Below are 15,253 nucleotides of genomic sequence, written 5' to 3' on the forward strand. Positions count from 1 at the left end.
TGAAAGTGGTGATCTCTTTGCTGTATCTGAAAAAGGGGTGCTCTTTCTGTCTGCTGTATCTGAAAGAAGGGGTGCTCTGTCTGCTGTGTCTGAAAGGGGTGCTCTCTCTGTCTGCTGTATCTAAAAGGGGTGCTCTCTCTGTCTGCTGTATCTGAAAGGGTTGCTCTATCTGCTATATCTGAAAAAGGGGTGTTCTCTCTGTCTGCTGTATCTGAAAGGGTTGCTCTCTCTCTCTCTTTTGTATCTGAAAAAGGGGTGCTCTCTCTGTCTTCTGTATAAGAAAAAAGAGGTGTCCTCTCTGTCTGCTGTATCTGGAAGGGGTGCTCTCTCTTTATGTCTGTTGTTTAGGAAAAAGGGTGCTCTCTATGTCTGCTGTATCTGAAAGGGGTGCTCTCTCTGTCTGCTGTATCTGAAAGGGGTGCTCTCTCTGTCTGCTGTATCTAAAAGGGGTGTTCTCTCTGTCTGCTGTATCTGAAAAAGGGGTGCTCTCGCTCTCTGATGTATAAGAAAAAAGAGGTGTCCTCTCTGTCTGCTGTATCTGGAAGGGGTGCTCTCTCTTTCTGTCTGTTGTTTAGGAAAAAGGGTGCTCCATACTTACCTACTCTCCCGGAAGCTGCGGGAGGCTCCCGTTTTTTGGGGTAGCCCCCCGCACCCCCGGAAGAGTGGGCAGGTCTCCCGCATCCTGCTCGCACCCTAGTGATGCGGGCAGGATGGAGAGATAACCTCCCGATTCGCGGGTCCGTCGGGTGGAGAAGGGGTTAAAATGACGAAAATCGTGTCATTTTAGCCCCGCCCCCTTCCAGCGGACCCGCGAATCGCGGCATTTCCCGGTGTGGGGCGGGGCTTAGTGATGTCACAGTCCGGCCCCGCCCCCCGAAGTCACTGCAGCGTCTCCTCTCCGGGCTTCTCCCAGAGAGGAGAAAGAAAATGTCGGTAAGTATGGGGTGCTCTGTCTGTCTGCTGTATATTAAAAAGGGATGCTCTCTCTGTCTGCTGTATCTGAAAGGGGTGCTCTCTCTGTCTGCTGTATCTGAAAGGGGTGCTCTCGCTCTCTGATGTATATGAAAAAGGGGTGCTCTCTCTGTCGGCTGTATCTGAAAGGGGTGTTCTCTCTCTGTCTGCTGTATCTGAAAGGGGTGCTCTCTCTGTCTGCTGTATCTGAAAGGGGTGCTCTCTCTGTCTGCTGTATCTGAAAGGGGTGCTCTCTCTGTCTGCTGTACCTGAAAGGGGTGCTCTCTCTTTCTGTCTGTTATTTATGAAAAAAGGGTGCTCTCTTTGTCTGCTGTATCTTAAAAAGGGGTGCTCTCTCTATATGCTGTATCTAAAAGGGGTGCTCTCTCTGTCTGCTGCATATGAAAGGGGTGCTCTCTCTCTTTCTGCTGTATCTCAAAAAGGGGTGCTCTCTCTGTCTGCTGTATCTGAAAGGGATGTTCTCTCTGTCTGCTGTATCTGAAAGGGGTGCTCTCTCTGTCTGCTGTATCTGAAAGGGGTGCTCTCTCTTTCTGCTGTATCTGAAAAATGGGTGCTCTCTCTGCTGTATCTCAAAGGAGGGCTCTCTCTGTCTGCTGTATCTAAAAAAAAGGGTGCTCTCTCTGCTGTATCTTAAAAAGGGTGCTCTCTCTGCTGTATCTTAAAAAGGGGTGCTCTCTCTATCTGCTGTATCTGAAAGGGGTGATCTCTTTGCTGTATCTGAAAAAGGGGTGCTCTCTCTCTCTCTCTCTCTCTCTTGTATCTGAAAAAGGATGCTCTCTCTATCTGCTGTATCTGAAAGTGGTGATCTCTTTGCTGTATCTGAAAAAGGGGTGCTCTTTCTGTCTGCTGTAACTGAAAGAAGGGGTGCTTTGTCTGCTGTATCTGTAAAAGGGGTGCTCTTGCTGTCTGCTGTATCTGAAAAAGTGTGCTCTCTCTCTCTCTCTCTCTCTTTTGTATCTGAAAAAGTATGCTCTCTCTCTGTCTGCTTTAACTTAAGAAAGGGATGCTCTCTCTCTCTGCTGTATCTGAAAGGGTTTCTCTCGCTCTCTGATGTATATGAAAAAGGGATGCTCTCTCTCTCTGCTGTATCTGAAAGGGTTTCTCTCGCTCTCTGATGTATATGAAAAAGGGATGCTCTCTCTCTCTGCTGTATCTGAAAGGGTTTCTCTCGCTCTCTGATGTATATGAAAAAGGGGTGCTCTCTCTGTCTGCTGTGTCTGAAAGGGGTGCTCTCTCTGCCTTCTGTATCTGAAAAAAGTGGTGTCCTCTCTTTCTGTTGTGTCTGAACGGGGTGCTCTCTCTCTGTCTGCTGTATCTGGAAGGGGTGTTCTCTCTTTCTCTCTGTTATTTATGAAAAAGGGTGCTCTATCTGTCTGCTGTATCTTAAAAACGGGTGCTCTCTCTGTCTGCTGTATCTGAAAGGGGTGCTCTCTTTCTGTCTGCTGTATCTGAAAGGGGTGCTCTCTCTTTCTCTCTGTTATTTATGAAAAAAGGGTGCTCTCTCTGTCTGCTGTATCTTAAAAAGGGGTGCTCTCTCTGCTGTATCTGAAAGGGGTGCTCTCTCTATCTGCTGTATCTGAAAGGGGTGCTCTCTCTATCTGCTGTATCTGAAAGGGGTGCTCTCTCTGTCTGCTGTATCTGAAAGGGGTGCTCTCTCTGTCTGCTGTATCTGAAAGAGGTGCTCTCTCTCTATCTGCTGTATCTGAAAGGGGTGCTCTCTCTGTCTGCTGTATCTGAAAGGGGTGCCCTCTCTGTCTGCTGTATCTGAAAGAGGTGCTCTCTCTCTTTCTGCTGTATCTCAAAAAGGGGTTCTCTTTCTGTCTGCTGTATCTAAAAAAAGGGTGCTCTCTCTGCTGTATCTTAAAAAGGGGTGCTCTCTCTATCTGCTGTATCTGAAAGGGGTGATCTCTTTGCTGTATCTGAAAAAGGGGTTCTCTCTCTCTCTCTCTCTCTCTCTCTCTCTTGTATCTGAAAAAGGATGCTCTCTCTATCTGCTGTATCTGAAAGGGATGTTCTCTCTGTCTGCTGTATCTGAAAGGGGTGCTCTCTCTGTCTGCTGTATCTGAAAGGGGTGCTCTCTCTTTCTGCTGTATCTGAAAAATGGGTGCTCTCTCTGCTGTATCTCAAAGGAGGGCTCTCTCTGTCTGCTGTATCTAAAAAAAGGGTGCTCTCTCTGCTGTATCTTAAAAGGGGGTGCTCTCTCTATCTGCTGTATCTGAAAGGGGTGATCTCTTTGCTGTATCTGAAAAAGGGGTGCTCTCTCTCTCTCTCTTGTATCTGAAAAAGGATGCTCTCTCTATCTGCTGTATCTGAAAGTGGTGATCTCTTTGCTGTATCTGAAAAAGGGGTGCTCTTTCTGTCTGCTGTAACTGAAAGAAGGGGTGCTCTGTCTGCTGTATCTGTAAAAGGGGTGCTCTTGCTGTCTGCTGTATCTGAAAAAACAGGGTGCTCTGTCTGCTGTATCTGAAAAAGTGTGCTCTCTCTCTCTCTTTTGTATCTGAAAAAGTATGCTCTCTCTCTGTCTGCTTTAACTTAAAAAAGGGATGCTCTCTCTCTCTGCTGTATCTGAAAGGGTTTCTCTCGCTCTCTGATGTATATGAAAAAGGGATGCTCTCTCTGTCTGCTGTGTCTGAAAGGGGTGCTCTCTCTGCCTTCTGTATCTGAAAAAAGTGGTGTCCTCTCTTTCTGTTGTGTCTGAACGGGGTGCTCTCTCTCTGTCTGCTGTATCTGGAAGGGGTGTTCTCTCTTTCTCTCTGTTATTTATGAAAAAGGGTGCTCTATCTGTCTGCTGTATCTTAAAAACGGGTGCTCTCTCTGTCTGCTGTATCTGAAAGGGGTGCTCTCTCTCTCTGTCTGCTGTATCTGAAAGGGGTGCTCTCTCTTTCTCTCTGTTATTTATGAAAAAGGGTGCTCTATCTGTCTGCTGTATCTTAAAAAGGGGTGCTCTCTCTGTCTGCTGTATCTGAAAGGGGTGCTCTCTCTATCTGCTGTATCTGAAAGGGGTGCTCTCTCTATCTGCTGTATCTGAAAGGGGTGCTCTCTCTGTCTGCTGTATCTGAAAGGGGTGCTCTCTCTGTCTGCTGTATCTGAAAGAGGTGCTCTCTCTCTATCTTTTGTATCTGAAAGGGGTGCTCTCTCTATCTGCTGTATCTGAAAGGGGTGCTCTCTCTGTCTGCTGTATCTGAAAGGGGTGCCCTCTCTGTCTGCTGTATCTGAAAGAGGTGCTCTCTCTCTTTCTGCTGTATCTCAAAAAGGGGTGCTCTATCTGTCTGCTGTATCTGAAAGGGATGCTCTCTCTGTCTGCTGTATCTGAAAAAGGGGTGCTCTCTCTAACTGCTGTATCTGAAAAAAGGGAGCTCTCTCTGTCTGCTGTATCTGAAAAAGGGGTACTCTCTCTGCTGTTTCTGAAAGGGGTGTCCTCTCTGTTTGCTATATCTGAAAGGGGTGCACTCTGTCTGCTGTATCTGAAAAAGGGGTGCTCTCTCTATCTGCTGTATCTGAAAGGCGTGCTCTCTTTGCTGTATCTGAAAAAGGAGTGCTCTTTCTGTCTGCTGTATCTGAAAAAAGTTGTGCTCTGTCGGCTGTATCTGAAAAAGGGGTGCTCTCTCTGCTGTATCTGAAAGGGGTGCTTTCTCTGTCTGCTGTATCTGAAAAAGGGGTGCTCTCTCTCTCTTTTGTATCTGAAAAAGGATGCTCTCTCTGTCTGCTGTATCTTAAAAATGGGTGCTCTCTCTGTCTGCTGTATCTGAAAGAAGTGGTGCTCTGTCTGCTGTATCTGGAAAAAAAAGGGGTGCTCTCTGTCTGTTGTATCTGAAAAAAGGGGTGCTCTGTCTGCTGTATCTGAAAAAGGGGATCTCTCTCTTTTGTATCTGAAAAAAGGATGCTCTCTCTGTCTGCTGTATCTGAAAGGGGTGCTCTCTCTGTCTGCTATACCTGAAAAAGGGGTGCTCTCTCTATCTGCTGTATCTGAAAGGGGTGCTCTCTTTGCTGTATCTGAAAAAGAAGTGCTTTTTCTGTCTGCTGTATCTGAAAGAAGGGGTGCTCTGTATGCTGTATCTGAAAAAAGGGTGCTCTCTCTGTATGTTGTATCTGAAAAAAGGGGTGCTTTGTCTGCTGTATCTGAAAAAGGAGATCTCTCTCTCTTTTGTATCTGAAAAAGGATGCTCTCTCTGTCTGCTGTATCTTAAAAAGGGGTGCTCTCTTTGTCTGATGTATCTGAAAGGGGTGCTCTCCCTGTCTGCTGTATCTGAAAGGGGTGCACTCTCTGTCTGCTGTATCTGACAGGGGTGCTCTGTCTGCTGTATCTGAAAGGGATGCTCTCTCTGTCTGCTGTATCTGAAAAAGGGATGCTCTCTCTGTCTGCTGTATCTGAAAAAGGGATGCTCTCTCTGTCTGCTGTATCTGAAAAAGGGGTGCCCTCTCTGTATGCTGTATCTGAAAGGGGTGCTCTGTCTGTTGTATCTGAATGGGGTGCTCCCTCTGTCTGCTGTATCTGAAGGGGTGCTCTCTCTGCTGTATCTGCTAAAAGGGTGCTCTCTGCCTGCTGTATCTGAAAAAGGGGTGCTTTCTTTGTCTGCTGTATCTGTCCGTTAATCCAGGGGCTCCTCCCCAGTGTAAAATTAAATTAATAAAAGATAAAAACAAAAAGCCTAACATTATAATTAAAAATATATATATATTTGTTTGTGCTATACACCAGTGTACTATACAATTTTTATTTTATTTTCATAGGTACTGTGACACTGTCGGCCAGGCCGCAGTTTATTATTTCCTACTCATACACTTACTGTGCGAGTTGGTGTAGGTAAACCGCAGTTTGTAATAATATATATATTTGTGACATATTTCTGTGACACTGTAACCGCAGAGTGTGATATAAAAAATAATATATATATATATATATATATATTAATTTTAATTAATATTTTGTACTATGTCATCCCAGTATACATCCAGGGACTGCAGATGCTCCGTCCATCTAGGGGTGTTCTGTAAGTCCACCCAATATAAAAGACAATTTTTGTTTTATATATTTTGTGCTGTATCTTCCCAGTATACACTGAGGCGTACTCCATCCATTTCAGGGTGCTGTGTCTGTAGCTCATGATCATATGTTATAACTTATTGTCCTATTTTCATAATTCTTCTTATCACCACATTGTAATTAATTCAAATGAATATTAAATTAACTAAATCTAAATTAAATTAAAATAACTAACCTCTTGCATGTCAAAGATATATTTGAGGAACAGAAGAACTTGATCCAAAATAAATAAAAATAATGATTACAGCATCTAAAATATTGTGTTTTTTTTATTCTTCTTTGCCTAATTCATCTTTTTGAGAATGAAATAGCAATAGATAGAGGTGTGTGTGGTAGAAATAAAAGGATATAGTATGTGTGTAAAAAAGAGCAAGAATTAGTAGGGACAAAGAAGAAAGATGTGAAGGAAGAAAGAAAGAAAGAAAGAAAGAAAGAAAGAAAGAAAGAAAGAAAGAAAGAAAGAAAGACCCCTCTGTGGCAGAGCGGAAGCACAGTGAGTGACCCATACGGTCCTAGTGTTCCCCACCCCCTCCAGTAAGTGCCTGGTAGCCGAAGTTTGAATAAAGGACGCTGTGTAAAATAATTTCTGCATGGTGCAGTGGGTTGCTTGCGCCGGTGTTGAAATGATAGGCAACACTAACCACACCACTTGTGGCACTAGCCATGCCCACTCGCACAGACCTGAGTTGGGGGACCCTTAAACATTTTGCTATGGGGCCCACAAAGTACTAGTTACGCCCCTGAAACAGCCTACTAAGAAACCCTATGGATATGCAGCAAGGTCATCAGAAATAAGATGTTATAGCCATTGTGCATACCAGATCACATTTGCAACCTGTGTCATGCCCAGTCACGGCGCTCCTCCATTTTAGTCACTACTACCCTGTTACCGCCAACATAGGGTCCATGTCTGTCACTTACTTTACAGATAAATCCCTTCTGCGACCAATGTCACAAGCCCATCTTAACACATGCGCAGTGCAATTCCATCATGCTCATAGTTAAAAGTTATGGAATCCACTGTGAAGGTTTGAATAGACAGTTTGTTGGAACTTTCTAGCAAGGTCAGTTTTAGCATTGCCATTTAAAAATCTTCTATCTTAGACAATAGAGCGTACATAATAGGACTTACTGTAGTTTGCTATTCGCAGGCTTGATTTTTACAAAAAACATAAAGAGGTGGAGGACACTCCGTCGGTTTTCTATGCCTGTTTTGCGGGATCTTGGCTTTGGGAAAAGGAGCACTGAAGACCATATTCAAGAAGAGATATCCCGCCTAGTTGCAGAGCTAAAGGAAACTAAAGGTTAGTACCACATTCATACAATTAAATATTTAGTGACATTTTGTAGCCAGTATGTAGTAATCATTTCATATATAAGGCGCCCATAACTTTATTGTGATTACATAAACCTTTCTTAAGCTAGCTTATCACTAAACTAAAACGACACACACTGAAATAAAGACACGGACACAGTAGCTGGAGTTAAAGGTCAGACGATATTTATTGATCGCTAACCAACTGATCTAGAGCAAACCTTTACGCAACTGAGGGAGATTCACAATCTCGAGCGTAGTTTAGACAGAACGGTGGAGGAGTTGCGGGAGGGGTCACTGGTAGAAGAGGATGATGATCAGGTAGCCAGTTGGGTCACAGTTAGAAGGAAGAAAAAGAGGGGGAGGCTCGACATCTCCGAACTATCAAACCCGAACAAATTTGCCCGATTGGACGAGGAATCGGAGGATGATAGTGAAGAAATGACGGTGCCGGAGGAGACTGCTCCCTCAGGCATCCAGAGGAGCGGTCCCTCTAGTGCGGTTGGGATAAAAGATAGAGAGGTACCTAGTCAGATGGTGGTGGTAGGGGATTCTATCATCAGGAAGGCAGATAGGGCAATCTGCTACCGGGACCATGATCGCCGTACAGTCTGTTGTCTCCCGGGTGCTCGGGTACGGCACATCGCGGACCGGGTAGATAGATTGTTGGGAGGGGCTGGGAAAGACCCGGCGGCCTTGGTGCACGTTGGCACCAATGACAAAGTTAGCGGAAGGTAGGATGTCCTTAAGAAAGACTATAGGGACTTAGGAAAGAAACTGAAGGCAAGGACATCTAAGGTAATATTCTCTGAATTATTACCTGTGCCACGCACTAGTCCAGGGAGGCAGAGGGAGATTAGGGAGGTAAATGTGTGGTTTAGGGATTGGTGCAGGAAAGAGGGGTTTGTGTTCCTGGAACACTGGGCGGACTTCTCAGTCAGGCGTCATCTCTTTTGTCGTGACGGATTGCACCTGACTGAGGAGGGGGCAGCGGTGCTGGGGGGAAGGATGGTTAGAAGGTTGGAGGAGATTTTAAACTAGGAGCCTGGGGGGAGGGTTTAGCTAGAAACTACAGGTCATGCAGTGAGAATAGTGGGGATGGCGATAGTAAACGAAATGGGGGAGAAGTTGGGGGGAGGGTAAGAGCAGGCGGTAAGGTTACTAACATGGGTACTAAAAGGGATTTTACCGAAGCACTAACCAATGACGATTACAGGTCATCATTGCTACATTAGGTGAAAGATGTCCCTAAATCAAGGGGAAATACTTATCTTAGTTGTATGTATGTAAACGCCAGAAGCATTACTGGTAAAAAGGGTGAACTAGAAATACTTGCAGCAAGCAAACAGTATGATATTATAGGCATTACTGAAACTTGGTGGGATGAATCTCATGATTGGACAGTCAATCTAGAGGGCTATACACTGTTTAGGAGAGACAGACTAAATAAAAAGGGTGGAGGGGTGTGTCTTTACGTAAAGCCGTTTTTAAAACCTGATATACGGGAAGATATTCAGGAGGGGACTGTAGACACTGTCGAGACATTATGGGTAGAAATTGCATGCGGGGAAAAAGGAATAAAAAAGTTAGTATTGGGTGTATGCTATAGGCCGCCTGGTATCAACGCATCTGATGAGGAATTGTTACTAAAGCAAATTGAAAGAGCAGCAGGAGTAGGAGACATAGTAGTGATGGGAGATTTTAACTATCCAGAGATAAACTGGAAAAACGATTCATGTGATACTGCTAGGGGCAATATGTCTTTAAACACACTTAATGATAACTACTTAGTCCAACTAATTGAGGAACCAACTAGGTACAATGCAAACTTAGACCTGGTATTAACAAACAATGGGGATTTGGTATCAGGTATTATAGTAGGGGAACCCATAGGAAACAGCGACCACAATATGGTTACATTCAATATCAGTTTCCATAAACAGCCCTATACTGGCTCAACTAGGACTCTAAACTTTAGCAAAGCAAATTTTGAAAAGATGAGGGTATTTTTCAGGGATATTAAAATGGGAAGGTTTGTTTTTAGGAAAAAATACTACGGAGAAATGGGAGGTACTAAAATTCCTGCTAGCTAAAAATACACTCAAATTTATTCCTATGAGTAGCAAAAAAAGGAATAAAAATCATAAACCGATGTGGCTTAACAAAAAGATTAAGGAACTTATGGGCAAGAAAAGGCGAGCATTTAAAAAATACAAATCTGACGGGGAAGCAGAGTCATTTTAGCACTATAAGGAATGTAACAAAATTTGCAAAAAGGAAATTAGAGTGGCTGAAGTAGAAACTGAAAAACTAGTAGCAAAGGAAAGCAAAGCGAATCCCAAAAAATTCTTTAAATACATTAATAGCAAGAGATTAAAGAAGGAGAGTATAGGCCCTTTAAAAGACAAGTTGGGAGTCTTAAGCAAAAATGATAATGACATAGCGGACACACTAAATGAGTTTTTTTCAACAGTATTCACTAGAGAGGACCCATTTCAGGGACTGACACACAATCTCAATAATGAGAATATCCCACTGATAGGTACTTATTTAAGCGAGGAAGTAGTTTGTGACCGATTAAAACATTTTAAAGATTAATAATTCACCAGGGCCCAATGGTATTCACCCAAGGGTTCTAATGGAGCTTCACTCTGAACTGGCAAAACCGCTATCTTTGATCTTTAAGGATTCAGTTATATCAGGTATGGTTCCCAAAGACTGGCGTATAGCGGAAGTAGTGCCTATATTCAAAAAGGGAAGTAAAGCTGAACCAGGTAATTATAGACCAGTTAGTCTTACATCTATAGTGGGGAAAGTATTGGAAGGTATTCTAAGAGATAGTATTCAGAAGTTCCTTGAAGTCAATAAGGTCATTAAAAGGAATCAACATGGGTTTATGAAGGACAGATCCTGTCAAACCAACTTACTTGGCTTTTATGAAACAGTAAGCGCAAACCTAGATCAGGGTAAAGACGTGGATGTAATCTTTTTAGACTTTGCCAAAGCGTTCGATACTGTACCACACATGAGACTTATCTACAAGCTACAAGAATCAGGGCTAGGAAGCACAATATGCACTTGGGTCAAAAACTGGTTAGATAATAGGGAGCAGCGCGTTGTGGTTAATGGATCTTTTTCAACTTGGACTGAAGTGCTAAGTGGTGTGCCGCAAGGCTCAGTATTAGGACCGCTATTGTTCAATATTTTCATTAACGACCTAACAGAAGGTCTAGAGAGCATGGTGTAAATTTTTGCAGATGATACCACATTGTGTAAGGCTATAAATACAGAGGAGGATGCCGAGTCTATTCAGAACGACTTAGTTAAATAGAAGCATGGGCAGCCAAATGGAGAATGCGCTTCAACACAGACAAGTGTAAGGTAATGCACTGTGGTAACAAGAACAAAAATTACACCTACCTACTAAATGGGGTAAAATTAGGGGATTCTGTACTGGAAAAGAACTTAGGTGTCCTCATAGATAGCAAGCTAAGCAGTAGTACCCAAAGTAGGACTGCAGCAAAGAAGGCTAATAAGATATTAGCATGCATAAAACGGGGTATTGATGCTAGGGACGAGAGTATTATACTCCCGTTATATAAATCACTAGTGAGGCCACACCTTGAATACTGTGTACAATTCTGGGCACCGTACTACAAAAAGGATATCCTGGAGCTTGAAAAGGTACAGAGGAAGGCGACCAAACTAATTAAGGGCATGGAGACGATGGAATACAAGGAAAGGCTTGAAAGACTAGGCATGTTTACATTGGAAAAGCGAAGACTAAGAGGGGATATGATCAACATCTACAAATATATAAGGGGACAATACACAGAGCTTGCGCGGGACCTGTTTTTGGTTAGATCAACACAGAGGACTTGTGGACACTAACTCAGGTTAGAGGAGAGGAGATTCCGCACAATACGGCGTAAAGGTTTTTTCACGGTAAGGACAATACGTGTTTGGAATTCCCTGCCCGAGGGAGTTGTAATGGCGGAATCTGTCAACACCTTTAAGAATGGGTTAGATAAATTCCTAATGGATAAGGATAACCAGGGGTATGGTGCATAGTCATGCATTATAGATACTATAAATAGGGATTAAATGCAACGGCTGACAGCAGCATCAGTCAGAAATTTTAGTCAAATCATCATGCATAGGAGACCACAAATAGGTTGAACTCGATGGACAATTGTCTTTTTTCAACCTCAGATACTATGTTACTATGTTACTAACTCTTTAAACTATAATTGTAATTGAACTTGGAATTAATTTAGATTATAAAGTTGAATTTAGATTGGAGGATGGCAAAGGAAAAGTCGCTACCAGACACCAGCTCCAGTCACTTAGATGAAATCCAACAAACCAAGGAGGGGAGTACCCAAACCCCGCCTCCTTCCTGCATAACTCGCATTGTGCTGGACTCACCACTCTTTTCTCTGGCAAACGTTCGGTTCCCGCAGGGGAACATCTAAATGTCCAACCGCAAGAGAAGGCACACCTGCCGTCCTTCTAAAGAGGGTGCCCCACAATGACCACTTATGCCTGTTTGACCGCTGGTTGGTAGCGACTTCCCGCCAATCTGGCTGTCAATAGCCAACTGTAGAGGACAAGAACAAATGAAAAATAAACAGGGAGGGTGGGAGGGCATACAATAATGGCAAGAGGAAGTCTGAGGCACATGACTATGCATTATATATTATGCGGAGACAAACCCCTTAAAACTTGACGGACAGCCCTATGATCCTATAGGAAACCATGATCTACCTAGCAACTGCTTAGTCATAAAACAACCAATCACAAAAAATTGGGCTCTTATATCGCCTCAGGCTTATGCAGCCTTCAGCTAATCTAAGGCGCCCATAACTTTATTGTGATTAACATAAACCTTTCTTAAGCTAGCTAATCACTAAAATAAAACGACACACACTGAAATAAAGACACGGACACGGTAGCTGGAGTTAAAGGTCAGACGATGTTTATTGATCGCTAACCAACTCTTTATACTATAATTATAATTGAACTTGGAATTAATTTAGTTTATAAAGTTAAATTTAGATTGGAGGATGGCAAAGGAAAAGTCGCTACCAGACACCAGCTCCAGTCACTTAAGTGAAATCCAACAAACCAAGGAGGGGAGTACCCAAACCCCGCCTCCTTCCTGCATAACCCGCATTGTGCTGGCCTCACCACTCTTTTCTCTGGCAAACGTTCGGTTCCCACAGGGGAACGTCTAAATGTCCAACCGCAAGAGAAGGACACACCTGCCGTCCTTCTAAAGAGGGTGCCCCACAATGACCACTTATGCCTGTTTGACCGCTGGTTGGTAGCAACTTCCCGCCACAAAGGTTTAACAAAACCGCCACCGCCATCCGAACAAGCAAACAAGAACAAACTAAAGAGCCCTAACGGAAAGGACCAAAAACATCCTCCAGGAAAACCTGAACTCCGTCCGGAGAAAGATGAACCCCATCCTCCTCGTAGAACTGCCTATTACGCAGCACAAGTAAAGGATGCCTGACAGCTACGCCACCTATGGCCCTAACAAAGAGAGACACCACTGAATTCACCTTCTTGCGAGCCTTCTCCAGAGCCGAGAAACGCACCGCACCTCACCAATGAAAACGCGGAACTATCTCAGACCACACAATACGGACTCCTGGCCAGTGACAACGAATCTCCACCAAATCCGCCTTAATGGACAAAATTAAATCGATGCCTTTAACTTGGCCCAAATCATTGCCACCTAAATGCAGGACAATACAGCTGGGGCGACCCCAGCGGCGCTCACGGTGAAAAAGGAGACGCAACAAATCACCCCAAAGCATGCCCCTGACACCTAACCAATGCAACTCTCTAGACCCAAAAACGTCAGCCACCCTAAGTGCCATAGGATGCCTTGCCGCCCAAAAAATATAAGAATGGCCAACCAACCACACTTGCTCCCCAAAATCAACGACAGCTGAAAAAGAAAAACACCCTAACATCAGAAATTTTAACACAAAACTTAGATAAATGCAATAAACAGAAATAACCCAAGTGAAGGAGAAAACTCAAAAAACCTCCCGTGGACCTTAAGAGAACAGCCAATTGAAATTAGGCCCCCTCGGAGGAAAATTTAAAAATTCACTTCACACCCTCGATTCCTGAACGGTAAGCGTTCAAAAACCGACGAGTAAACAAGTTTTTGGGTTAGCGCAACAGGCGCACCTAAATCTTATCAAAACGAACATAAGACTTATAGGAGGCAGACTTCCAACGGCCCAGCTCCCGAATAGCCGCCGGGGAGGAGCCCGTAGCTGCGGCATGGGTAGCCACCCCAATCCGAAATGAATGGGTACCGAAGTCTGCCCCGCGCAAGCCTAGTGCCTCCAAACATTTCTTAAACACTGCAGCAAATTGGAACTTAGTCAGCGGGCCAGCATGCGCGTGCACTAGCTACTGGTCGCCACCCGAAGGCTTCAACCGGAGATACTCCTGCGCCAGCTGCAGTGGGCAACACTCGCATCTCCCGGGCCTCCAAGGACACCCAGCGACCCCAAACTGATTTATCTGTCTTGGACCGCACAATCCTACAGAGCAACAGGCCATCCTGCAGGCGCACATTCCCGTAAAGCATACCGGACTCACGAGATGACTTACTACACGCCACTAACTCGCTTACTCGGAAAGCCCCAAAGAAAGCTAGGGCAAAAGCACAACTAAATAGGGCCACCTCGAACACCGAGGTCGCAATTCGAGGCAGCACTCGCAACAACTCCGTTAGAAGCTGCAAAGACACGGGTCTACGGGAGTCCACGGACGCCGGACGCATCCTAGCCTATCCTTTAAGCACTCTGGAAAGGACAAAAGACCCGGTGGGGTCCGTCATCCCGTGGAGCCGAGAGTGAAAGGAAATGCCCGCAAGGGCAGATGACATGGCCGCTTTTAACCTACCCCCTTGATAATGTTCCCAAACAAAGGCCATCAAAACGTCAGCCACACCGTACCTACTTTAAATGGCCGACCAATCACGCCAGGCCGCATCATACGCCCTGAGCGTGGAAGGAGCCAACGCACACCTGGCCAGAGCAGCTAACCCGACTCGACAATCTGCCAGACTGAAGGCGGGCACGGTAAACCCTCCGCCGCAGCTTCCGGACCCAACGCCCGGAATTTATCAAACTGGAACCGAGACAACGCATCCGCAATTCCGTTGTCGATTCCGAGAACGTGACCGGCCCTGAAATTAATATTGCGCCGCAAGCAAACTAGCACCAGATGCCACAAATGCCGCAAAGCCTGTGGAGAGGAAGAACGCTGATTATTGATAGCGTGCACCACTCCCAAGTTGTCGCAGCGGAACGAGATGTCCCGATTCGAGAACTGGCAGGCCCACAACTCTAGGGCAACTATGATCTGGAACAACTCCAGCAAAAGGAGGTTCTTGGTGAAACCCCGTGCCACCCAAGAGGACGGCCAAGCTGCAGCGCACCACGACCCAGCAAAAAATGCCCCAAAGCCCAGACTGCCCGAGGCATCAGTGAACAACTGGAGCCAACTGTTGGAACAACAGGGGGGAGGCCACAAAACCTCCCTGTTGAAAGACACCAGGAAAGAAACCCAAATCCGCAAATCATCCTTGATCTCGCGGGAGAAGTACATGGTGTGATGCTGCCGGACCGTCCCCGCCGTGGCCCGTTCAAGTTTGCGACAGAAAACCCTACCCATGGGGATAATCCGGCATGCAAAGTTGAAGGAACCCAGCAAAGACTGTAGCTGCTTAAGCCGAACCCTGCGCTTGCCCAAACAATCATGAATTAAACCCAACAGCTTACGCAATTTATCCTCGGGGAGGCGACAGCAACCCGCCACCATGTCTATTTCAATTCCCAAATAGCTAAGACAACTGCAGGGGCCCTCACACTTGTCCTGCGTGACGG

The 15,253-nt window shown here is 45.1% G+C and overlaps 1 protein-coding gene across 2 annotated transcripts in view; it reads left to right on the top strand.

Annotated features, from left to right (window-relative positions):
• LOC134949298 (cytochrome P450 2G1-like) overlaps positions 1-15,253 on the top strand; it is a 241,137-nt gene that overhangs the window by 60,710 nt on the left and 165,174 nt on the right. For both annotated transcript variants that reach the window (XM_063937794.1, XM_063937795.1), the window contains exon 3: positions 7,168-7,320. In XM_063937794.1, coding sequence (XP_063793864.1) covers positions 7,168-7,320 — 153 coding nt within the window. The remainder of the gene's footprint in view (positions 1-7,167; positions 7,321-15,253) is intronic.

Source organism: Pseudophryne corroboree, chromosome 8, assembly GCF_028390025.1.
Source record: "Pseudophryne corroboree isolate aPseCor3 chromosome 8, aPseCor3.hap2, whole genome shotgun sequence".
Taxonomy (NCBI): domain Eukaryota; kingdom Metazoa; phylum Chordata; class Amphibia; order Anura; family Myobatrachidae; genus Pseudophryne; species Pseudophryne corroboree.